General features: G+C 44.4%; 1 protein-coding gene and 1 non-coding gene across 4 annotated transcripts in view; one reads left to right on the top strand and one right to left on the bottom strand.

The window, feature by feature from the left end:
* The window catches only part of RFX4 (regulatory factor X4), a 172,317-nt gene that overhangs the window by 72,089 nt on the left and 75,730 nt on the right, over positions 1–24,498 (bottom strand). For all 3 annotated transcript variants that reach the window (XM_019961241.2, XM_070789656.1, XM_019961240.2), the window contains exon 5: positions 947–1,008. In XM_019961241.2, coding sequence (XP_019816800.1) covers positions 947–1,008 — 62 coding nt within the window. The remainder of the gene's footprint in view (positions 1–946; positions 1,009–24,498) is intronic.
* TRNAY-GUA (transfer RNA tyrosine (anticodon GUA)) lies at positions 3,252–3,322 on the top strand. Its single transcript has one exon. It is a non-coding gene; the product is annotated as a tRNA-Tyr (tRNA).

Below are 24,498 nucleotides of genomic sequence, written 5' to 3'. Positions count from 1 at the left end.
GCATAATACAGCACTCCCTAGTGGAGTCCCCAGGTATAATTAGCATAATAAAGGTTCTGACAAGTCCTGCATAAAGGAACCTGTTTAGTTCAGAGCTTACCAAACTTTCATGGTCAGCAGACCTTCTTCACGGAACACCTAGTCACTTCCAACAGTATTTTGAAATACCCTTTGAAATGAGTCTTTATAAATCTAGATTTTTGTGAAGCCTGGGCAGGATAGGCAGAGATTCCCTTCCTATTGACTCTCACCTGGGAGACAGATGTCTGCACAGCCTTCTCACTCCTCGGGTCACCTCCTCAGTAAGGCCTTCCTTCCTAGGCTACCCTTTCTAGACCAGGCTACCCTTTTGTTATTCCCTAGGGCAATCCCCTTCACAATCTAATGATATTTGTGTGTGTGTGTGTGTGTGTCTTCCCCTGGAGAATATTTGCTCCGTCCAGGACCTGTCTGCTCACGTGTCCCCAGCACTTAGCACCATTATCTGACATCAGAAAATGAGAAGCAAACATTGGGGGGTTGGTTGACAGAATGGGTGACTGGGAAGCAGGATGCCTGGGTACCACAGCATCTTTTGGCCCATCTCCCTTGCAGGGATTGGTATATGTTGCTTCTCTGGCTGACTGGATTCTGTGAGAGTACACAGTTTGCTGGTCAAAACAATCCGAGTAACCTGGAAACTGGTCAAAAGACCACAAGGTGCTCCTTTTAGAAGATGCTCAAGACTACTTCACATAAACACCTACAGGCAGGGAAGCATCAAGTCGGATTCCTTAAAGCAGCTGGTCTTTGGACAGCATCTCTGTTAGGGCTCCTAGGAGAGGGGGCCACTCCCACCAGGCACAGACTTCTCCCCAGACTGAGCTCAGGATGAGAGGCCCAGAGTCTGGGTCTCTGGAGGCCCATGGACGCGCGCTCTGCAGGTGGAAAGGCCGTCGGTGCTTACTTTGACTGTCCGCGGGTCCCGAGTCTCCTGGTGGTTAACTGAGGAAACTGCTGCCTTATGATCTGCAAGTCAAGCAAGAATCAGTTACCCATTGGAAAAGGCTGGGAGCACAGTGACTGTGTTTACGAACGGCAATCTAAAGAACAGAGGAAAACGTGGACCCTGGGCTGCAATGAGGGCGTCTGACAGGCCCCCTGGAGGACCACAGGTGTCGGGGGGCGGGGGTGGGTCAGGAAGAGACCACCTGAGTGATGCAGGGGCTCTGGATCCTGAGAGGGTCTCACTTGGCTGCTCTGGGCTTCCCTTCCTGCTCACGACACAGGCAGTGTACATAGTGACTCTGAGCTTGTCTCTCCCCTGTTTACAGCCCCGCAGTGATGGCTTCCAATGTACCTGGAACCAACCCCCCACCTCAGCCTCTGTGACTTGTGCTTACCTCCTGGCCTTCCTCTTCTCTGACTCTCACCCTGACTCACTGGATCCCAGCCACACTGGCTTTCTTTTTTTTCTTATTTCTGAAACATGGCAGGCTTTCTCTCCATTGGGGGCCCTAGTACTGAAGTTCCTTCTGTCTGGAATACAATTTCACCCAGTTCAGTTCAGTCACTTAGTCATGTCCTCATGTCCAACTCCACAATCCCATGGACTGCAACACGCCAGGCCTCCCTGTCCATCACCAACTCCTGAAGCTTACTCAAACCCATGTCCATCGAGTTGGTGATGCCATCCAACCATCTCATCCTCTGTCGTCCCCTTCTCCTCCCGCCTTCAATCTTTCCCAGCATCAGGGTCTTTTCAAATGAGTCAGTTCTTTGCATCAGGTGGTCAAATATTGGAGTTTCAGCTTCAGCATCAGTCCTTCCAATGAATATTCAGGACTGATTTCCTTTAGGATGGACTGGTTGGATCTCCTTGCAGTCCAAGGGATTCTTAAGAGTCTTCTCCAACACCACAGTTCAAAAGCATCAATTCTTTGGTGCTCAGCTTTCTTTATAGTTCAACTCTCACATTCATACATGACTACTGGAAAAACCATAGCTTTGACTAGATGAACCTTTGTGGGCAAAGTAATGTCTCTGCTTTTTAATATGCTGTCTAGGTTGGTCATAGCTTTTCTTCCAAGGAGCAAGCATCTTTTAATTTCATGGCTGCAGTCACCATCTGCAGTGATTTTGGAGCCCAAGAAAATAAAGTCTGACACTGTTTCCACTGTTTCCCCATCTATTTGCCATGAAGTGATGGGACCAGATGCCATGATCTTCGTTTTCTGAATGTTGAGCTTTAAGTCAACTTTTTCACTCTCCTCTTTCACTTTCATCAAGAGGCTCTTTAGTTCTTCTTTGCTATCTGCCATAAGGGTGGTGTCATCTGTGTATCTGAGGTTATTGGTATTTCTCCCAGCAATCTTGATTGCAGCTTGTGCCTTGAGAGTCTCCATTTCTTGAGATTCTTCTTGCCTTGAGTATCCCATTTCAACCAGATCCTCACAGTATTAGGTCCTTCTCCTACAGCATTCAGGCCTCTGGACAAAGTCCTTCTGCCTATGCCTTCTCTGCCCAGCAGGTGCAGAGTAACACAAGCAGACACCTCCCACCCCCATCACGAGACCCTGCTTTCCTCTTTTCTCTCACTTTGAACTCTCTGAAGTTGTCTTGAGCTCTTATTCTCTGAGTACTTATCTTACATCTCCTTCCACTAGAGCACAAGCTCCATGAGAGCAGGGACGTGGCCCAGGCCACAGGCAAAGAGAGGTCAGTCTGTGTTTGTTGGATGAAGGCATGAAGCCCAACTCCAGGGGGTCTGGGGAGCCTCCTCTGCTCATTTGCCTAGTGGACAATGCAAATTGCTGCTGCCCAGGACAACTACATGGATTTGCCAGAAATCTAGGAGGGGGAGCCATCTGCCAAGGCGAAAACACAACCAATGCATCTTTCTTGGTGTTTAGAGCAATGATGTTTATGAACAGGCAGGATGGTGGAGGGGTTCTGAGCAAAGGCTTTGGAGCTAGATTACCTGGATTAGATCAGAGCTCAGCCATTTGTTATCAGGGGCCCTCTGGCAGGTTATTTAACATTCAAATAACTCAGCTTCCTCATTTGTAAAATGGGAATGATAATAACCCCTACCTCAGAAAATCTTTGTGAAAATTTAAAACATAAACATGTAAATAATTTGTAACAGTGCCTAGCACTTAGTAAGTGATCAATAAACGCTACCCATTATTACCAGTGATTATCTTGATGACTCATTCATTCTGTTTCATTTCCAGGGACTTTTAAGTCTAGCCACATTCTTCCAGCTCCCTTCCTGGCTGGCTCAGCGGTAAAGAATCTGCCTGTAATGCAGGAGGCCCAGGTTCAATCTCTGGGTCAGGAAGATCTCCTGGAGAAGGGAATGGTAACCCACTCCAGTATTCTTGCTTGAAAGTGAAAGTGTTAGTTGCTCACTCATGCCTAACTCTTTGTCACCCCATGGACTGCAACCTGCCAGGCTCCTCTGTCCATGGAATTCTCTTGGCAAGAATACTGGAATTCTTGCTTGGAAAATTCCAAAGAGTTGGACAGGATTGAGCAACTAACACTTTCATTTTCCCTTCTAACACAGCATCGAGCAGGCAAGCATGGTCAGAGAGAGCAAGTCTGTACACTGTCCTTCATGAGAGATGCTGTTGCTGGTTTTCCACCAGCAGGGCATGAGCTATGAGCATCTTTTCATTCATCTCTGTTGGTCCTCTCACACCCTCTTCCATCTACATTGATTCTCTCATTGATTGATTTGCTCATTCATTCAACAAACTGTAGTCCTATGGGAACCTGGACTCACTATCTAACCTCTCGGTGCCTTAGTTTCCTCCTCCAACATCTGAGGACTCGGGGTCTTCTGTAGTTCTCCCCTCATCAGAGGGATAGATGTTGGTGGCCTCAATTGAATTGGCATCAGCAGGGTGGAAAGAAGTGGAGAAATTAGAGAGAAATTGAAAATCTGGAATAGACAGCATGAAGGTTGATTATTTCTGTATATCAGGAAGCTGCCAACTGTCTCCAGGGTAGAGAATGGCTGGGACAGTATTTCTTTATTTGAAAAGGGATGAAAAAAGCTGAAATCCTCCCAAGGATGTTTAGAGAATCTAATAAGATAACATCATGATACCACTTTTGGGAGTAAGAAAAAGGGCTTCTAAGATGTAATCTTGTAGTGATGATACAGACCAAAGTGATGCAGTAATTCTCCAAATTCTTTAAGGGTGTCATTTTTGAGACAACACATCCCTGGTTTCTTTAATCTCAACTCCTGTAAACCAAGGATGTGAGCTTCTCACTTTGTCTACATCCCTCTCAAATTGTTGTGACCCATACATCCCCAAAATATGAAAATGCTGATTCAAATGGATACATGCCCTTCAATGTTCATAGCAGCACTATTTACATTAGCAAAGACATGGAAACAACACAAGTTCCCATCCACAGATGACTGACACAGAAGATTGATGTAAGAAGATACAGTGTATATACAGTGGAATATTACTCAGTTATAAAAAAGAATGAAATACTGCCATTTGCAACAACTTGGATGGACTTAAAGATTATTGTACTAAATGAAGTGAATCAAAGACAAATATTATATGATATTACCTATAGGTGGAATCTAAAAACAGTACAAATGAACTTATTTACATTACAAAAACTAAGATCGAAAACAAATGTATGGTTATGGAGTGGGAAGGCATATATTAGGAATATGGGATTAACAGATGCGCAGTATCATACATAAAATAGATAAATAGCAAGGATTTACTGTATAACACAAGAAACTTTATTTAATATCTTGTAATAAACTATATTGGGCTCCAAAATCACTGCAGATGGTGACTGCAGCCATGAAATTAAAAGACACTTACTCCTTGGAAGGAAAGTTATGACCAACCTAGATAGCATATTGAAAAGCAGAGGCATTACTTTGCCAACAAAGATCCGTCTAGTCAAGGCTATGGTTTTTCCAGTGGTCATGTATGGATGTAAGAGTTGGACTGTGAAGAAAGCTGAGTGCTGAAGAATTGATGCTTTTGAACTGTGGTATTGGAGAAGACTCTTGAGAATCCCTTGGACTGCAAGGAGATCCAACCAGTCCATTCTGAAGGAGATCAGCCCTGGGATTTCTTTGGGAGGAATGATGCTGAAGCTGAAACTCCAGTACTTTGGCCACCTAATACGAAGAGTTGACTCATTGGAAAAGACCCTGATGCTGGGAGGGATTGGGGGCAGGAGGAGAACAACAGAGGATGAGATGGCTGGATGGCATCACTGACTCGATGGACATGAGTTTGAGTGAAATCTGGGAGTTGGTGATGGACAGGGAGGCCTGGCGTGCTGCGATTCATGGGGTCGCAAAGAGTCGGACACGACTGAGCGACTGAACTGAACTGAATAAACTATAACTGTGAACTGTGGTGTTGGAGAAGTTGGAGTTGTATATGGTGCTGGAGAAGACTCTTGAGAGTCCCTTGTACTGCAAGGAGATCCAACCAGTTAGTCCTAGAGGAAATCTGTCCTGAATATTCATTAGAAGGACTGATGCTGAAGTTCCAATACTTTGACCACCTGATGCAAAGAACTGACTCATTGGAAAAGACCATGATGCTGGGAAAGATTGAAGGTGGAAGGAGAAGGGGATGACAGAGGATGAGATGGTTGGATGGCATCACCAACTTAATGGACATGAGTTTGAGTAAGCTTCGGGAATTGGTGATGGACAGGGAAGCCTGGCATGCTGCAGTCAATGGAGTCGCAAAGAGACAGACATGACTGAGTGACTGAATTGAAATGAACTGAATAAATTATAATGGAAAATAATCTGAAAATACATATTTTATACACACACACACATATCTGAATCACTTTACTGTACACCTGATACTAACACAATATTGTAAATGAACTATTTTTGTTGTTGTTGTTCAGTTGCCAAGTCAAGTCCAACTAATTGTGAACCCGTGGACTGTAGCACGCCAGGCTTCTCTCTCCCTCACCATTTCCCCGAGTTTGCCCAAGTAGATCTCAATTTTTAAAAATTGTTGCCACCCAAGGAAATGTAGCACTAAGCATGGGGTTTGACTCAGGGGGTCAGTGACAGGACTCTCTAACACTTTGTTTGTCATGCAGCCTAAGACCACACCAAGGTTTAGTGGCCTCATCCCTTTGGGTCACTTATATTAACTCTGGCCAAGGATGCCCTCTTGTCCTTTACCACATGATTGGTTTCAGAGCCAAGATGTAAAGCAGCTGTTCATAGGGTACAATTACTGAACTACAGACAAGCTATAGACATGACAGCAGAGATGGAGAGAAAAGCATAGGAAGTATAAAGACAGATCCACATGTTCTTCACATTAGTTAAAAGTGGGTTATAATCTGGGTTCTGAGTTTTCTATCTACTCAAGCAAAGAAAGTAGATACAGTCAAGTTAGTTAGTCCAGTATCCATAAGATATTGTTGTTTAGTAGCTACGGGTTCGACTCTTTTTTATTTCATGGACTATAGTCTCCCAGGCGCCTCTGTCCATGGGATTTCCCAGGCAAGAAAACTGGAGTGGGCTGCCATGCCCTCCTCCAAGGAGTCTTCCTGACTCAGGGATCAAGCTCAGGTCTCCTTCATTGGTAAGTGGAATCGTTACCACTGAGCCACCAGGGAAGCCCATCCATAAGATAAATGCATATCAATTGCTTAGGAAAAGCAGAGTTTTGTTTTTTTTTTCAGTCTGGGAAATTTTTCTATGCAATGGGCACAACAGTAAGGTGCCATGTTTAAAAATGCTCTGATATTAGCGACATTTTGAAAACAATGATACTGAATCCCGTCAAGGGTGTGGTAAAACTGAAAAGCTCATAGATTGCTGATGACATTGTTTATTAGTACAAGCCTTCTGAGAAGCATTTTTACCAATAAATATCATACTTTTTCTACTAATTCCAAGGGAAAAAGCTAAAATAAGGAGAAGCTCTGTGCAGGGCTACTAATGAGACTGAAAAACTGGAAACAATGGAAATGTACATGACAGAGAACTGGCTCAATTAATGACTGCATATCCACCCAGTAGAATATTATGGTAACAAAGTCTATGCTATGACACAGAAAATGCTTATGACATAATGTTAACTGAAACAGCAGGCATCAAAATTTATGCTAAGGTTGTAATTAATTTTTGTACAACTAGAGGAATGAAAACATAAAAATGGATATTTGTTAGGGTGGCAGGATGGTGGGGAGAATAAAAGATTTTTATATAATGCATTGTGCACAAAATCAACTCTTTAGAAAAGGATTTTCTTCCTAGAAATATTCTGAATTGACAAGGAAGTTCAAGATATTCTTGAAGGAAGCATAAAAAATCTGTAAGAATGTTATACTGGTTGTTTTTCTTTTTAAAAAATAGATCACTTCCTACAGACAATATGTAGATTTTTTTTTTTTTTTTTTGACTGAGAGGCTTGATTCTTACTTGATTTAACAGAAAGGGCAGAGTTGTGAAATCTTTTTAAACGTTTATCCAAATGGTGTGTAACATAACGTCCACAAAGCAAACAGCAGTGCCTGGCCCTTGGCCCCTAGACTCTGGTCCAGAGACATGCCTGGAGGCACAGGGAAATGAGGACAGGCCTTCAGGAGGCACTGTTCTTGTCCTGCCTTTGTGAGGCAAGAAAACATAACCAGCGTGTATGTGATTTTTTGCATTAGGTTCTTGAGGAACTATCAAGTCATAGAACAGGAACTGTAAATTCACAATCAATTTAACTTATGATTTCCTCCAGAGTCAATGGGTTTTATTTACTCTTTTTGAAATATGTGTAGATATTGAAGGCTTCCCTGATGGCCTGTGCTTCCCTGGTAGCTCAGCTGGTAAAGAATCTGTCTGCAACACAGGAGACCCTGGTTTGATTCCTGGGTTGGTTCCCTGGAGAAGGGATAGGCTACGGACTCCAGTATTCCTGGGCTTCCCTGGTAGCTCAGCTGGTAAAGAATCTGCCTGCAACACAGGAGACCCTGGTTTGATTCCTGGGTTGGTTCCCTGGAGAAGGGATAGGCTACGGACTCCAGTATTCCTGGGCTTCCCTGGTAGCTCAGCTGGTAAAGAATCTGCCTGCACTATGTGAAACCTGAGTTCGATCCCTGGGTTGGGAAGATCCCCTGGAGAAGGGAAAGGCTACCCACTCTAGTATTCTGGCCTGGAGAATTCCATGGACTATACAGTCCATGGGGTTGCAAAGATTCGGACACGACTGAGTGACTTTCACTTTCACTTTTCCCTGGTGGCTCAGTGGTAAAGAATCTACCTGCCAATACAGGAAATGCAGGTTCGAACCCTGGGTCCGGATGATCCCCTGGGGAAGGGAATGGCAACCCACTCCAGTATTCTTGCCTGGGAAGTCCCATGGACAGAGGAGTCTGGCGGGCTACAGTCAATGGGGTTGCAAAAGAGTCAGACATAACTTAGGCACTAAACAACAACAACAATACACACAGTTTTACCGTCATTGAGATCAGCATCACCCTTTGATGAGTCACCCAAGACAGAGGCAGGACAGACCACTTTCTTCCTAACACTGCACAACCCTCTCCTGTTGGTTCTGCCCAAGACATCCAGTGGATTTCAGCCACTTCTCCTGATGCTCTGCCACAGCTCCAGCTCCTGTGATCTTTCACCTGGACCACAGACCCAGCTTCCTAACTGGCTGCCCTGTCTCTAGGCTTGCTGCCCTATCTCCGGGCTTGCTGCCCCACCAGCAGGATCTTTCTAAAATCCAAGTGCGATCATTTCATTTTCTTGTAGAAAATGGTGGGTGCCTCCTCGCTACCCACACTGGAGAAAATGCCAGCATCCTCAGGCTAGCCCAGGATGCCCTCTGTGACCTCCCCCAGCCCAGCTCCCAGCCTCAAATCCTGCCTCTTCCCCAATGTGCTCCCTGAGCTTCAGGGACATGCTGATTCCTCTGTCTGGAATGCCAAACCCATCTTGTCTCCCACTCATCCCGAGGAGCTCCTCTTTCTCTGAGCCTCCCCCACTTCCTCTGGGATCCTACTCATGAACACTTAGATGTCCCCTGCCTCTCTTTTCCTAGGAAGCCGGGAAGCATAGGACACGGAGGTGAGTTGGTTAAGCGCACAGGCAAGTCCTAGCTAAGGCACTGTGCCCATCACTTTGCACATATTATCTCAGTCAATCATTACAAGCCAGGTTCCATTGCTATTTCCTCTGTACAGATGAGTAAACTGAAGCTTGGAGAGGCTAAGTAACCCATACAAAGCCACGCAGCTCACAAGGTGCAGACCTGGGATTTGAATGCACCCCGTCCGACACAACACTCTACCACAGCAGTATGGTTCCCTCTGGATGAATGAAAGTGTCCTAAAGTCCCTCATTCCTTCTTTTCACAGAAACTTGTCTTTCTTTTATGTCATATTCCTGCATTTGTTCATGCCAGGTGTGTTGGAGGAAGGAAATGATTTCTTCTTCCCATCTATACTTTCAGGAATGTTTCTTTTCAGTTCCCCCCAACTCTGACTCTCTTGGAAATGTTCTGGTGGCCTCTGCTATGAGCAGCATCTGAGAGCACTGTCCCCTAATAGGCAAGAAAGGTGGGAAAGTTTGGAGAGGACTGACATCAGCAGGCAGACTGTTGTCTCCTCCCGGGTTGAATCTACCCACAGCCAGTAAAGAGGAAATCCAGCGATTAAACACTCCTTCTGCTTGATGAAAATATTAACAAAGTAAAAAGTCATTCTTTTTGGATAAATGAAGTCCCCAGGTGGATTTGGACTATGGACGGAGGTTCATGACATTGTACAGGAGGCAGTGCAATACCATCCCCAAGAAAAAGAAATGCAAAAAGGCAAATGGTTGTCTGATGGCCAGACAAATGGTTGTCTGGCCTTACAAATAGCTGAGAAAAGAGAAGCAAAAGGCAAAGGAGAAAAGGAAAGATATACCCATTTGAATGTAGAATTCCAAAGAATAGAAAGGAGAGATAAGAAAGCCTTCCTCAGTGATCAATTCAAAGAAATAGAGGAAAACAATAGAATGGGAAAAAGACTAGAGATCTCTTCAAGAAAATTAGGGATACCAAGGGAACAATATCATGCAAAGATGGGCACAACAAAGACAGAAACGGAATGGACCTAACAGAAGCAGAAGATATTAAGAAGAGGTGGCAAGAATATATAGAAGAACTATACAAAAAAGATCTTCTGACCCAGATAACCATGATGGTGTGATCACTCACGTAGAGCTAGACAACCTGGAGTGTGGTCAAGTGGGCCTTAGGAAGCATCACTATGAACAAAGCTAGGCCTTAGGAAGCATCACTATGAACAAAGCTGAGCTATTTCAAATCCTAGAAGATGATGCTGTGAAAGTGCTGCACTCAATATGCCAGCAAATTTGGAAAACTCAGCAGTGGCTCCAGGACTGGAAAAGGTCAGTTTTCATTCCAATCTCAAAGAAAGGCAATGCCAAAGAATGTTCAAACTACCACACAATTGCACTCATCTCACACACTAGTAAAGTAAAGCTCAAAGTTATCCAAGACAGAGTTCAACTGTATATGAACCGAGAACTTCCAGATATTCAAGCTGGATTTAGAAAAGGCAGAGGAACCAGGGATCAAATTGCCAACACCCGTTGGATCATAGAAAAAGCAAGAGAGTTCAAGAAAAACATCTACTTCTGCTTTATTGACTACGCCAAAGCCTTTGACTGTGTGGATCACAACAAACTGCGGAAAGTTCTTCAAGAGATGGGAATACCAGACCACTTTACCTGTCTCCTGAGAAATCTACGTGAAGGTCAAAAAGCAACAGTTAAAACCAGACATGGACCAACAGACTGGTTCCAAATTGGGAAAGGAGTACATCAATTGTCATGTACAGGAGTACTTGTATATTGTCACCCTGTTTATTTAACTTATATGCAGAGTACATCATATGAAATGATGGACTGAATGAAGCACAAGCTGGAATCAAGATTTCTGGGAGAAATATCTATAACCTCAAATATGCAGATGACACCACCCTTATGGCAGAAAGTGAAGAAGAACTAAAGAGCCTCTTGATGAAAGTGACTGAAGAGAGTGAAAAGACCTGGCTTGAAAACTCAACATTGAGAAAACAAAGATCATGGCATCTGGTCCCATCACTTCATGGCAGGTATATGGGGAAACAATGGAAACAGTGAGAGACTTTATTTTCTTGGGCTCCAAAATCACTGCAGAATGTGACTGCAGCCATGAAATTAAAAGATGCTCACTCCTTGGAAGAAAAGCTATGACCAATCTAGACAGCATATCAAAAAGCAGAGACATTACTTTGCCCACAAACGTCCATCTAGTCAAAGTTTTTCCAGTAGTCATGTATGGATGTGAGAGTTGGACCATAAAGTAAGCTAAGTGCTGAATAATTGAGGCTTAAACTGTGGTGTTGGAGCAGACTCTTGAGAGTCCCTTGGACAGCAAGGAGATCCAAGCAGTCAATTGTAAAGGAAATTAGTCCTGAATTTTCATTGGAAGGAGTGATGCTAAAGCTGAAACTCCAATCCTTTGGCCATCTGATGTGAAGAACTGACTCATTTGAAAAGACCCTGATGCTGGGCAAGACTGAAGGCAGGAGGAGAAGGGGATGACAGAGGATGAGATGGTTGGATGGCATCACCGAGTCAGTGGACTTAAGTTTGAGCAAGCTCCAGGAACTGGTGATGGATAGGGAAGCCTGGCATGCTGCAGTCCATGGGGACAAAGAGTTGGACACAACTGAGCAACTGAACTGAACTGAAGTGAATTTACCGCGGGGGACAACCCAGGTCAATACCTGTCTACTCAGTGGATTCCGACAATTCTCTGTGGCCATAGGCTCCTTCACCAGGAGCTCAACGCCCTTGTGCAATGCCACCTTTTCCTGCCATCTTTTCTCTTTAAATTACCTGTCAGGTGTTCTATGCTCCATCCAGATCAGCCTACTCCATGTAGCTGAGCTCTCTGACTGCTTCACAGCTTCTGGGCTCCGTACCTCTGTACGCTCCACCTGCATCTGTCTCTTCCTCCTCACCACTGTGCCCTCAAACCCACTACCCCACATACACCGTATGCCTCCATCACAACTTTCCTGGTTCCCTGACCAGGTAAGAGCTCTTCCGTCTCCAAACTGCTGCACCCACTGCTTCCAGTCTGTGACCAAGTTCCACTCTCCCTCTGTCATCAACATAACCTGTATCTCCATCTTTACCAGCCATGATCTCACACCTGGGTTGCTGCAATCATCTCCTTTTGTCCCTGCTGCCAGGCACGCCTCGCCTTAACTACTTCTCAGTAAAGCCTCCAGATAAGTCCAAACCCACCAGTTCCTTCTTTCATTCTGGCTCATCTCTCGTCTTCCTCCTCTCCCCATCCCATGAAGTATCGAAGGATATTACCACTTTTTTTTTTTTTTGTTTGTTCGAGTAAAATTGCTTTACAATGTTGTGTTAGTTTCTGCTGTACCCCACTTTTTAAAAATGTGCTAAATTGAACAGCCAAAAAAAAAAAAATGACCTATGTTTCTTTCTTCCATTTGAACACCAGGCTTTTCCATCTATCAGATGAGGATATAACACTTCTTCGGCCTGTGTTTCAGGCTTACAGCAGGGTCCAAGAAGTTAGAGAGTGGACCTAGAGCTTTGTCAGCCAGGAGGAGGAGGAGCCTGGAGGCTAGAGGATCCACGTTGGTAGAATTTCACTGGCTGGACAGGTGAAGAGGTGCCAGGGAGGGTCACCTCTGCCTCCCTCATGATGTCTTCCACGAGCCATCATCCTTTTCTAGCACATTCTCTTCATTGGCAGAGGTAGCACTGTATCTTTCCATATTTTGATAGATCTTCAGAGGATTCTCAGTTAACCCAGTTTTAAGGCTTTTGTGGTATCTTGGCTCAGAGGTAAAGAATCCGTCTGCCAATGCAGGAGAAGCAGGTTCTATCCTTGGGTCGGGAAGATCCCCTGGAGAAGGAAATGACAACCCACTCCAGTATTCTTGCCTGGGAAATCCCATGGACAGAGAAGCCTGGGATGGCTATAGTCTGTGGGGGTGGGGGTGGGGGGGTGGTCACAAAAGAATCGGACATGACTCAGTGACGAAACAACAGTATCCAAAGCCATATATCTGCACTGTTAGCATCTTTAGTTTCGTTTGTGAAAATGCTTTTTCTCTAAAAATATCTGATGGCCAAATCCTCTTCTCCAAAAAGAAAGGTCATTTCAGATGAAGCAGGAAGAAGAGAGGAAGTCTGCTAGCAGTGGGGGGTGGGGGGTGGGTGGAGGCCCGGCTGCACCACATCGCTCTCTGCCCCACTGGAGGTCAAGACTTCTCCCACTCTGAGCAAAGAAAGCTGTTGCCGACAGCACCTCCTCCCTCCAGCCACAACAAAAACCTGTGGGAAGGGAGTTGGCTTTTTTTTTTTTTTTAAGTGTTTCTTATAGGCTGAAAATTACAAATTATTCTCCTCTCCTTTCACCAAATAATCAACTGGTCCCTGAATCTGAAAGCCCAGCACAATTTAGTTGGAGTCTCAAAATGCAGGGTTGGTTCAGCCCCACTAAGGCTGTTCAGCTTTTAATTTCTGGAGCAAGACTCAGCAAACAGTCAAACACTTTTGTGAAGCAGTAAGAGTCGAGCTTCGCTGTTTGATAAATGAGCAGACGGCAGGCAGCCCCTCTTTCTTTTTTTGTATGGATTCAATGAAGCCTGCCTAAAGAACACCACATGCTGTTCTAGCTACTGATCTAACATTCCGCGACATCCCAGTCTTCCAAATTCCCTTTAATTACTCGGGAGTCCCACCCTCCGCTCTTTCAGCCTGGGCAGACAGGGCAGTGGGCTCCCCGGGCTGGGGGGTGGGAAGTGGAGAAGCTCTGGAGAGCTGGTCTCTCCGGGGGCTGCTGGAAACTTTTCTTAGGTGGTGGTTGGGTTGTCTCCTTCCATGGTCCATTCTTCACTCCATACAACACACCGCTTTAGGTAGAAGGGAACTCAGCACACAAGCTACCCTGACATGTGGGTGTAGTCTTTTAAGAAATATAAGCGAGTTTGGGGCAAATGTTCCTGAAATGGCATCTTCGAACCCTAGGCCTCCTTTAAGATAAGGAAGGGGAAGAGTAGGAGGAGGAACTGACACCCACACACTAGACGAAGTATTTTACTTTTTGGCACTAAATTTAATCCTAAAAACCACACTGGAGGAGAACATGATGGTTCCCATTCCACAGATGAGAGACTGGGCTTTATGGTCGGCTGCCTGGACTCACAGACACCAGCAAGTAGAAGAAGCAGGGATCCAGTTCCACGGTGTTTTCTGTTCACCACTTTTGCTGACACCCAAGGGAGCCAGCAAGGCATCCACTAACTGCATGAGACCCTCAGTGTCCTCTGTGGGTATCCCCTCAAAAGACACCTTCAGAGCCACATACGGAAGCCAGTTGGCCTCATTACTCTACAAACAGGCCTTGTTTGATTTTGACCCTAAGTTGTATTGTCCCGATCCAGGTTGATCTCCAAACTGAGTCATCAGGGATGCACTGAGAAAAGGCTTTGGGTTGTGCCCCCAAACTCAATCCCCCTCAGTAGGCAAAGATTTGCCACCGACAAGAACTAATCCAGAAGTCCCAGTGCAATGAAGTGGAGATCCCCCCAGACTCTGAGGGAGACAAATTCATGTGTACAAAGAATCAAGTCTGCAGGAGACTGTTTTAAAACAAAAGTTGCCCATCTTATTTCAGAGGTCATTTTGGTGTGGGAAAAGAAAAGGGCCTTTTCAAATAGTCAGAATTATAAATTCAGTACAATGACAAGTTGTTCTTTTATAACCATGTATCGTAGAAGTCTTGGGCCTTCTCATAAAACACACAACAATTTTTTGAACCAGAGAGAAAAAGGATTAGGGGAAGAAGTTATTTAAAAGGGATTCTAATTGTCACAAGTTGACATCCTAAAGCAGGATATTCATTCTCTTTGTTGACAATAGACCTTGTCCCTTTTTCAGAGAAGAAAAAATAGTTAAGGATGGTAGTATGAATAAGTTTTCCTGAACACTTTACCTCAATGCTACCACCTTGAAATGGGTGTTTGCCAGAGTAATTTTACTAAAAAGCAAAATGGCTGTCTGGGGAGGCCTTACAAATAGCTGTGAAAAGAAGAGAAGCAAAAAGCAAAGGAGAAGGAAAGATATAAACATCTGAATGCAGAGTTCCAAAGAATAGTAAGAAGACATAAGAAAGCCTTCTTCAGCCATCAATGCAAAGAAATAGAGGAAAACAACAGAATGAGAAAGACTAGGGATCTCTTCAAGAAAATCAGAGATACCAAAGGAACATTTCATGCAAAGATGAGCTTGATAAAGGACAGAAATGGTATGGACCTAACAGAAGCAGAAGATATTAAGAAGAGATGGCAAGAATACACCGAAGAACTGTACAAAAAAGATCTTCATGACCCAGATAATCGCGATGGTGTGATCACTGACCTAGAGCCAGACATCCTGGAATGTGAAGTCAAGTGGGCCTTAGAAAGCATCACTACAAACAAAGCTAGTGGAGGTGATGGAATTCCAGTTCAGCTATTCCAAATCCTGAAAGATGATGCTGTGAAAGTGCTGCACTCAATATGCCAGCAAATTTGGAAAACTCAGCAGTGGCCACAGGACTGGAAAAGGTCAGTTTTCATTCCAATCCCAAAGAAAGGCAATGCCAAAGAATGCTCAAACTACCACACAATTGCACTCATCTGACACGCTAGTAAAGTAATGCTCAAAATTCTCCAAGCCAGGCTTCAGGAATATGTGAACCGTGAACTTCCTGATGTTCAAGCTGGTTTTAGAAAAGGCAGAGGAACCAGAGATCAAATTGCCAACATCTGCTGGATCATAGAAAAAGCTAGAGAGTTCCAGAAAAACATCTATTTCTGCTTTATTGACTATGCCAAAGCCTTTGACTATGTGGATCACAATAAACTGTGGAAAATTCTGAAAGAGATGGGAATACCAGACCACCTGATCTGCCTCTTGAGAAATCTGTATGCAGGTCAGGAAGCAACAGTTAGAACTGGACATGGAACAGCAGACTGGTTCCAAATAGGAAAAGCAGTACGTCAAGGCTGTATATTGTCACCCTGCTTATTTAGCTTATATGCAGAGTACATCATGAGAAACGCTGGACTGGAAGAAACACAAACTGGAATTAAGATTGCCGGGAGAAATATCAATAACCTCAGATATGCAGATGACACCACCCGTATGGCAGAAAGTGAAGAGGAACTCAAAAGCCTCTTGATGAAAGTGAAAGTGGAGACTGAAAAAGTTGGCTTAAATCTCAACATTCAGAAAACAAAGATCATGGCATCCGGTCCCACCACTACATGGCAAATAGATGGGGAAACAGTGGAAACAGTGTCAGACTATTTTTCTGGGCTCCAAAATCACTACAGATGGTGATTGCAGCCATGAAATTAAAAGACGCTTACTCCTTGGAAGGAAAGTTATGACCAACCTAGATAGCATATTCAAAGCAGAAACATTACTTTGCCAACAAAGTTTCGTCTAGTCAAGGCTATGGTTTTTCCTGTGGTCATGTATGGATGTGAGAGTTGGACTGTGAAGAAGGCTGAGCGCCGAAGAATTGATGCTTTTGAACTGTGGTGTTGGAGAAGACTCTTGAGAGTCCCTTGGACTGCAAGGAGATCCAACCAGTCCATTCTGAAGGAGATCAACCCTGGGATTTCTTTGGAAGGAATGATGCTAAAGCTGAAACTCCAGTACTTTGGCCACCTCATGTGAAGAGTTGATTCATTGGAAAAGACTCTGATGCTGGGAGGGATTGGGGGCAGGAGGAGAAGGGGACGACAGAGGATGAGATGGCTGGACGGCATCACTGACTCAATGGACGTGAGTCTCAATGAACTCCAGGAGTTGGTGATGGACAGGGAGGCCTGGCCTGCTGCGATTCATGGGGTTGCAAAGAGTCGGACACGACTGAGCGACTGATCTGATCTGATCTGATGCATTTAACAATGTGGGGAGAAGTAGCACATTTGGGTACCAGGCACTGGAGGTTGAGGGAGGTTCTATCCTGCTGCAGGTTCCACAGGAAATTCCACAAAAGAAATTTCAAAAAATTACAAGAAACTTACATCTAGAGCAATGAGACAGAAATGGAATTTCAAATCATGCATACAGACTGGTGAAGAATTCCAAGAAAACTCCCAGGGCTAGAAAGGTAACAATCTAACAATCTGTTGCCCCTTGATAAGTACTGTGGATAACAATTCCAGGAAGTCCAAAAATCCATATGTGAGCCCAAGATTGTCCTTAGGCTGATGGTATGATGTGTCATGTGTGTGAGTGTAAAAGGAAACAGTCATCATACACTGATTTAGCTAGAATGAGGTGAGTTACATAAGATAAGGTTAAGTCAAAAATGGAATAATTCTGAAGACGATAATAAGAGAGGGTGAGGGTGGTGAAGGTAGCATGTGTGCAATGTAAGAAATTTTTAGAACAATTGTTCTCAAAATTGTTCAGAAGGAAGAGCATCTGGAAAGGTTGAAACATTGATATGTTGCTGATGGTATATTAAAAGCATGATGTATTAAACTCATAAAATGTTGCAAAGGTAAACTGAAATCACAATTATAGCTGAAGTGCATTGACTGTTTATATTTACCACGCACTCCATGGACGGAGGAGCCTGGTAGGTTGCAGTCCATAGGGTCTCGAAGAGTCGGACACGGCTGAGAGACTTCACTTTCACTTTTCACTTTCATGCATTGGAGAAGGCAATGGCAACCCACTCCAGTGTTCTTGCCTGGAGTATCCCAGGGACGGGGGAGCCTGGTGGGCTGCCGTCTATGGGGTCGCACAGAGTTGGACACGACTGAAGCGACAGCAGCAGCAGTGGTAAGGCAGCCCTTTTAACAGTCATTATCTCAACAGTCCTCAGGTGGTTAGAACCATGTCCCCATTTTACAGAGGAGGAAACTGAGGCTCATAGCTATTAAGAAGTCTTCTGAGTTCATGCAGCAGGTAAATGGTGGAGATGGGATTCAAACCCATACAATTTGATTTCTAAACTTTCAGGCTGCATGTCAGTAAAGACTCCTGAAATAACAAAATGTGGAATCTGATGTGAAATTAGACATTCTGATATGGACACACTATAGCAGATACTAAAGGTTAAGAAAAACATATGCAAGAAATTGAAGTAGAAGGAAACTATCCATGTGCTTAATTTTTTTACTTTGCAAGTTGAAAAAAGACCATCCCTGAAGAATCCCAAAGATTCCTCAAGAGTCCCGTGGTCTGTCTCTGTGCCCCTCCACAGGTGTGCGAGCGACCTGGGGTCAGGCAGATTGTGAGGACTCAAGGAGGAACTGCTGCTGTTGCTGCTGCTAAGTCGCTTCAGTCGTGTCCGACTCTGTGCAACCCCATAGACGGCAGCCCTCCAGGCTCCCCCGTCCCTGGGATTCTCCAGGCAAAAACACCGGAGTGGGTTGCCATTTCCTTCAGTGCATGAAAGTGAAAAGTGAAAGGGAAGCCGCTCAGCTGTGTCCGACTCTTTGCGACCCCATGGACTGCAGCCTACCAGGCTCCTCCACCCATGGGATTTTCCAGGCAAGAGTACTGGAGGAGGGCAGTCACTTAAAACAAGAGGGATCTATGGCCTCATCTGTGTTCCCCATTTATATGGCTGACAGAAGCACAGGTCCCAGAACATTGTTGTTCGTTTGTTTTTTGCATTGCTCAAGCAAGGATGGCAGGAAGGAAGGAGCCATACATTCAAGTAAGCGCTACCCACAGCCCAAATTCCCAAGTACCTCAAGCCTCATGGGGAAAAGACAGGATATAAATAAATTCAATTCATACAAGTGCGTCTGCTGCCCCAGACCCCCTTCCTCCAGTCCTCCTACCTCTCATGGCCATAGCAGACATCCAGTGATGGCCCCCACCTGTCAGATCCAGCCCTGCCACTACATGTATGACTTTAGGAAACTCATTCAATCCCTCTGACTTTTAGTGTTCTGGTCTGGAAGATGAGAAGGTCTCACCAACAGATCTCTAAGTTCCTTTAATAGATTAAACTTATTTGTTTTGAAGTATTAGCAACCGGTAAATATTAATGAATTATCCTGCTTTGTCATACTTGCAGGACAAACTAAAGGCCTTAAATGAAAGGAATCAAGGATTTTGAGAAATCATCAAGCCCTCTGGGGGTGGGGAGTAGGGAGGGGTATTTGTGAGGCCAAAGGGCCTCTGCATGTATTCAAATTGCCCTGTGGTCACAGGTGTCCAGTTGCCTATTGGTGAATCAGCCTCTTCTTGATAAGTTCAACAAACTGTGGACCGTAAATCATGTTACCCACACACAGTCTAAGCTGGTCACCTGTTGCCACCTACACTGGATCCCGTGGGCTCCACATTTGAGAGTAGACCTTACCCGCTCTCGGGATTCTGGGGTCCATTTCCTAGTTGTGACACAAAAAGGACACATGGGGGAGAGACACGTGAAGGTGATCAGAAGGTGCTTACTCCCATTTATTAGATAAATGAGTTCTGGGTCGCCACATACAGTACGATGACTGGAGTTAAAAATACTGTACTATATGTTTGACAGTTGTGAGGAGAGTCGACCTTAAAAGTTCTCATGGAACTTGTCTGGTGGTCCGGTGGTTAAGTATCCAGCTGCCAATGCAGGGGACACAGGTTCGATCCCTGGCCTGGGGAGATCCCACATGCCGTGGAGCAATTAAATCAGTGCACCACAATTACCGAGGCTGCGTTCTAGAACCCGTGCAATAAGAGGAGCCCCTGTAATGAGAAGCCCACGTACCACAACTAGAGAGAAGCCCGCACTCCCCACAACGAGAGAAAGCCTACACGCAGCAAGGAAGACCCAGCCAGCCAAAAATAAACAAACAAATTTCTCATGCTAACTATGAATTTTAAAAAAATTCCCATCACAAGAAAGAAACTTGTACCTCTGTGTAGTGATGGATGTCAACTAAATTGATTGTGTCAATCATTTTGAAATATACACATATATCAAATCACTGTGTTGTACACCTAAAACTAATATAATGTTAAATGTCAATTACAGCTCTTTTTTTTTTTTTTTAAAGAAAAGGGTTACATGGATTTCTGAAAAGCTCTTATATGGATAAAATGGCTAAATGTCTACCTCTTTTCCTCTCTAACCAAACTCTAATTTTTTATTCCAGGAGATGGTGGACTACATTTTCCCACCTCCCTGACAGCCAAGGGCAGCCAGTGAGACAAAAGGGAAATCGCTGGGCAGGGCTCTGGGCAAGCTCTGGAGAGCTGACTCGGCTGAAGTTTTGACCTTTCTCTCCCTACACCCTTTTTTCATACTTCTTGCCTGGAATATAGGCTTTGTTGTCAGGCAGCCACTTTGGACCATGAGGTGACCTAGAAATTAGAAGCTATCTGGTAGGGATGGCAGAGCACAGAGAGAGAAGTAGTCCCGGTAGTTCCCTGATGCTACTGTAGAGCTGTATACCAGCATAGGTTATCCTCTTTTAGATTTACTCTATGTGAAGAAAAGTAAAACCACTAATTTATTTAAGTCCTTGTTTGGGAATGAGGAGGGGCATCTTTTAACCACAACCCAACACAATTCCTAACTGATAAACCTTCTGATTTCTACCCAGGATTTACCTCATAAGAAAGGCTCCAGTGGCCCTAGAGTCAACTATTTCATCTTTAAATGGGAACAAAGAAGGCATCTAGTTCACAGAGCTGTAGAAGATTAAATGAGGTAATACATGCAGAGGGCTTGACCCAGTGCCTGGCAAAAGAGTCAGTGTTACTGTCATCATGATTTCTAGTTGAAAAGTGTCTTAATATGGTAAAGATGTTTGCACATTTGTAGACTAACTTCCCCCAGTGATAGATGGAGGGACTGAGGTTCAGAGAGGGAAATGGGGCCTGTCCAGGGTCACACAGGGTAAGGGTGACAGACCCTCATCTTCAGGGCTCAGAAAACTAGCATTATTGGGAACTCCTCACCCATCGCACATGGTGGGCCTCAAGAGAAGTTTGAGGAAGAAGACATTCTTTTGCATTTCAGCCTCCGCTGGAAGGAATATCTGCTGCAAGTGCCTGGAAGGCATTCCAGTTAGAGATGTTCTCTTAGCCAGAAATCGGAGGCCCAGTTTTTCTTTCTGGAAAAACTTAACTCTCGCTAAACACAGTTTGCATCTCTGTGCAGGTAGAGCTTTTTGTTGTTGCTTTGTTTGGGGGTTGCAATGGGTCTTAGTTTCAGGAGGTGGGCTCTTTGTTGGCAGTGTGGGCCGTGGGTTTAGTTCCCTGACTGGGGATCAAACACACATCCCCTGCATTGAAAGGTGGATTCTGAACCATTGGACCACCAGGGAAGTCTTAGGGAAGGAATTTTTTTTTTTTGGCTAGGTAAGAAGTGGATTTATTTAGAAAGAAACACACTTGGCAGACAAGAGTGTGGGCCACCTCAGAAAGCAGAGTGGCCTGGGTGGAGTTTTCAGAACTTCTAAAAGACCAGTGGCGCTAGCGGTAAAGAACCTGCCTGCCAAGGCAGGTAGACATTAAGAGATGAGGGTTTGATTCTTGCATCAGGAAGATCTGGAGAAGGGCATGGCAAACCACTCCAATATCCTTGCCTAGAGAATCCCATGGACAGATGAGCCTGGGAGGCTATAATCCATAGGGTCGCAAAGAGCCAGACACCACTGAAGTGACTTAGCATGCAAAAGACCAGTAGAAGAGCAGGAGAAAGAAGCATTTGGTGAAATGGAAACACCCACTTCTGCCTTCCATGGATCTCACAAGGCTGTGGGTTGGGAGAAGGCAATACTGGGTTCTGAGAAGTCTTCTGGACTGACCTGGTTCTCAGATTGCCCCTCACCCACCACCCTGAGGAGGGCACAGTTTCCTCCTCTGCACCCCTTCCTCCCGTCCTGGCTGCTCACAGCTCAAGGGCACGCCTGTCATCTTGTTTTGTGGTTTCTCACATGCACACACCCAGAGGACTCCCAACCTCTCGCCCATGTCCTGAGATAAATGCACTCCTAATAAATGGGTGAGCCCATGGGCTGGGGGGGAGGCAGGCTGGGAAATACTGGCAGGGGTTTCCAGTGCCTGGAACACCCAGAGGGGAAGAGCTGAAGGGGGAATATCTCGATTGCAGTGACCAGCATGCTTAACCACTGAGAGACAGAGAGGCCAAGACTTCACTCCTAAATTTGATCACGTGGAAGTGTCCAGGTGACTGCTAATGATGACACCAAAGTCTAAAGGACAATTGTTTAGGCAAAACCTGCCTCTACACATACCCACCCTAACCCTAAAAATAACTTGCTCTGTGTAAAGGAGACAGTTAAGTACATGGATTTTGGAACCAGACTTCTCAGGTTCACATTCTGAATCACAGATCTACTTACTGGCTTTTTGACCTTGGGTGAATTACTTAACCTCTCTGGGACTCAGTTTACTCATCTATGAAATGGGGAAAATAACAATTACCACCTCACAGAGTTGTTTGGGGGATTAAACAAGGTTGACATATGTAAAGTGCTTAGAATAGGGCCAGATATGTAGAAAGTCCTATGTAAGTGTTGAAAGAGGGTGTTTGCTATGACCACTGCATTCTCTTGGCAAAACTCTGTTAGCCTTTGCCCTGCTTCATTCTGTATTCCAAGGCCAAATTTTCCTGTTACTCCAGGTATTTCTTGACTTCCTACCTTTGCATTCTAGCCCCCTATAATGAAAAGGACATCTTTTTTGGGTGTTAGTTCTAGAAGGTTTTGTAGGTCTTCACAGAACCATTCAACTTCAGCTTCTTCAGCATTACTGGTCAGGGCATAGACTTGGATTACTGTGATATTGAATGGTTTGCCTTGGAAATGAACAGAGATCATTCTGTCATTTTTGAGACTGCATCCAAGTACTGCATTTCAGACTCTTTTGTTGATCATGATGGCTACTCCATTTCTTCTAAGGGATTCTTGCCCACAGTAGTAGATATAATGGTCATTTGAGTTAAATTCACCCATTCCAGTCCATTTTAGTTCGCTGATTCCTAAAATGTTGATGTTCACTCTTGCCATCTACTGTTTGCACTACCAATTTGCCTTGATTCGTGGACCTAACATTCCAGGTTCCTATGCAATATTGCTCTTTACAGCATCAGACTTTACTTCCATCACCAGTCACATCCACAACTGGGTTTTGTTTTTGCTTTGGCTCCATCTCTTCATTCTTTCTGGAGTTAGTTCTCCACTGATCTCCAGTAGCATATTGGGCACCTACCAACCTGGGGAGTTCATCTTTCAGTGTCCTATCTTTTTGCCTTTTCATACTGTTCATGGGGTTCTCAAGGCAAGAATACTGAAGTGCTTTGTCATTCCCTTCTCCAGTGGACCACATTTTATTAGAACTCTCCACCATGACCCATCCATCTTGGGTGGCCCTACAAGGCATGGGTCATAGTTTCATTGAGTTAGACAAGGCTGCCATATGATCAGATTGGTTAGTTTTCTGTGATTGTAGTTTTCAGTCTGTCTGCTCTCTGATAAAGAAGGATAAGAGGCTTATGAAAGCCAGAGAATGCACTGGTCATAGCAAACACCCTCTTCCAACAACACAAGAGACACATGGACATCACCAGACAGTCAACACTGAAATCAGATTGATTATATTCCTTGCAGCCAAAGATGGAGAAGCTCTATACAGTCAGCAAAAACAAGACGGGGAGCTGACTGTGGCTCAGATCATGAACTCCTTATTGCCAAATTCAGACTTAAATTGAAGAGCATAGGGAAAACCACTAGACCATTCAGGTATGACCTAAATCAAATCCCTTAGGACTATACACTGGAAGTCACAAATAGATTCAAGGGATTAGATCTGATAGACAGAATGCCTGAAGAACTATGGATGGAGGTTCATGACATTGTACAGGAGGCAGTGATCAAGACAATCCCCAAGGGAAAAAGAAATGCAAAAAGGCAAAATAGTTGTCTGAGGAGGCCTTCCAAACAGCTATGAAAAGAGAAGGGAAAGACGAAAGAGGAGAGGAAAGATATACCCACTTGAATGCAGAGTTCCAAAGAATAGCGAGGAGAGATAAGAAAGCCTTCCTCAGTGATCAATGCAAAGAAATAGAGGAAAACAATAGAATGGAAAAGACTAGAGATCTCTTCAAGAAAATTAGAGATACCAAGGGAACATTTCATGCAAAGATGGGATCAATAAAGGACAGAACTGGTATGGACTGAACAGGAGCAGAAGATATTAAGAAGAGGTGGCAAGAAAACACAGAAGAACTATACAAAAAAGATCTTCACGAACCAGATAATCACGATGGTGTGATCATTCACCTAGAGCTAGACATCCTAGAATGTGAAGTCAAGTGGGTCTTAGGAAGTATCACTATAAACAAAGCTAGTGGAGGTGATGGAATTCCAGTTGAGCTATTTCAAATCCTAAAAGATAATGCT

This window comes from Bos indicus, chromosome 5 (assembly GCF_029378745.1).
Source record: "Bos indicus isolate NIAB-ARS_2022 breed Sahiwal x Tharparkar chromosome 5, NIAB-ARS_B.indTharparkar_mat_pri_1.0, whole genome shotgun sequence".
NCBI classification, from domain to species: Eukaryota; Metazoa; Chordata; class Mammalia; order Artiodactyla; family Bovidae; genus Bos; species Bos indicus.
This window is presented reverse-complemented; position numbering and strand designations above follow the sequence as displayed.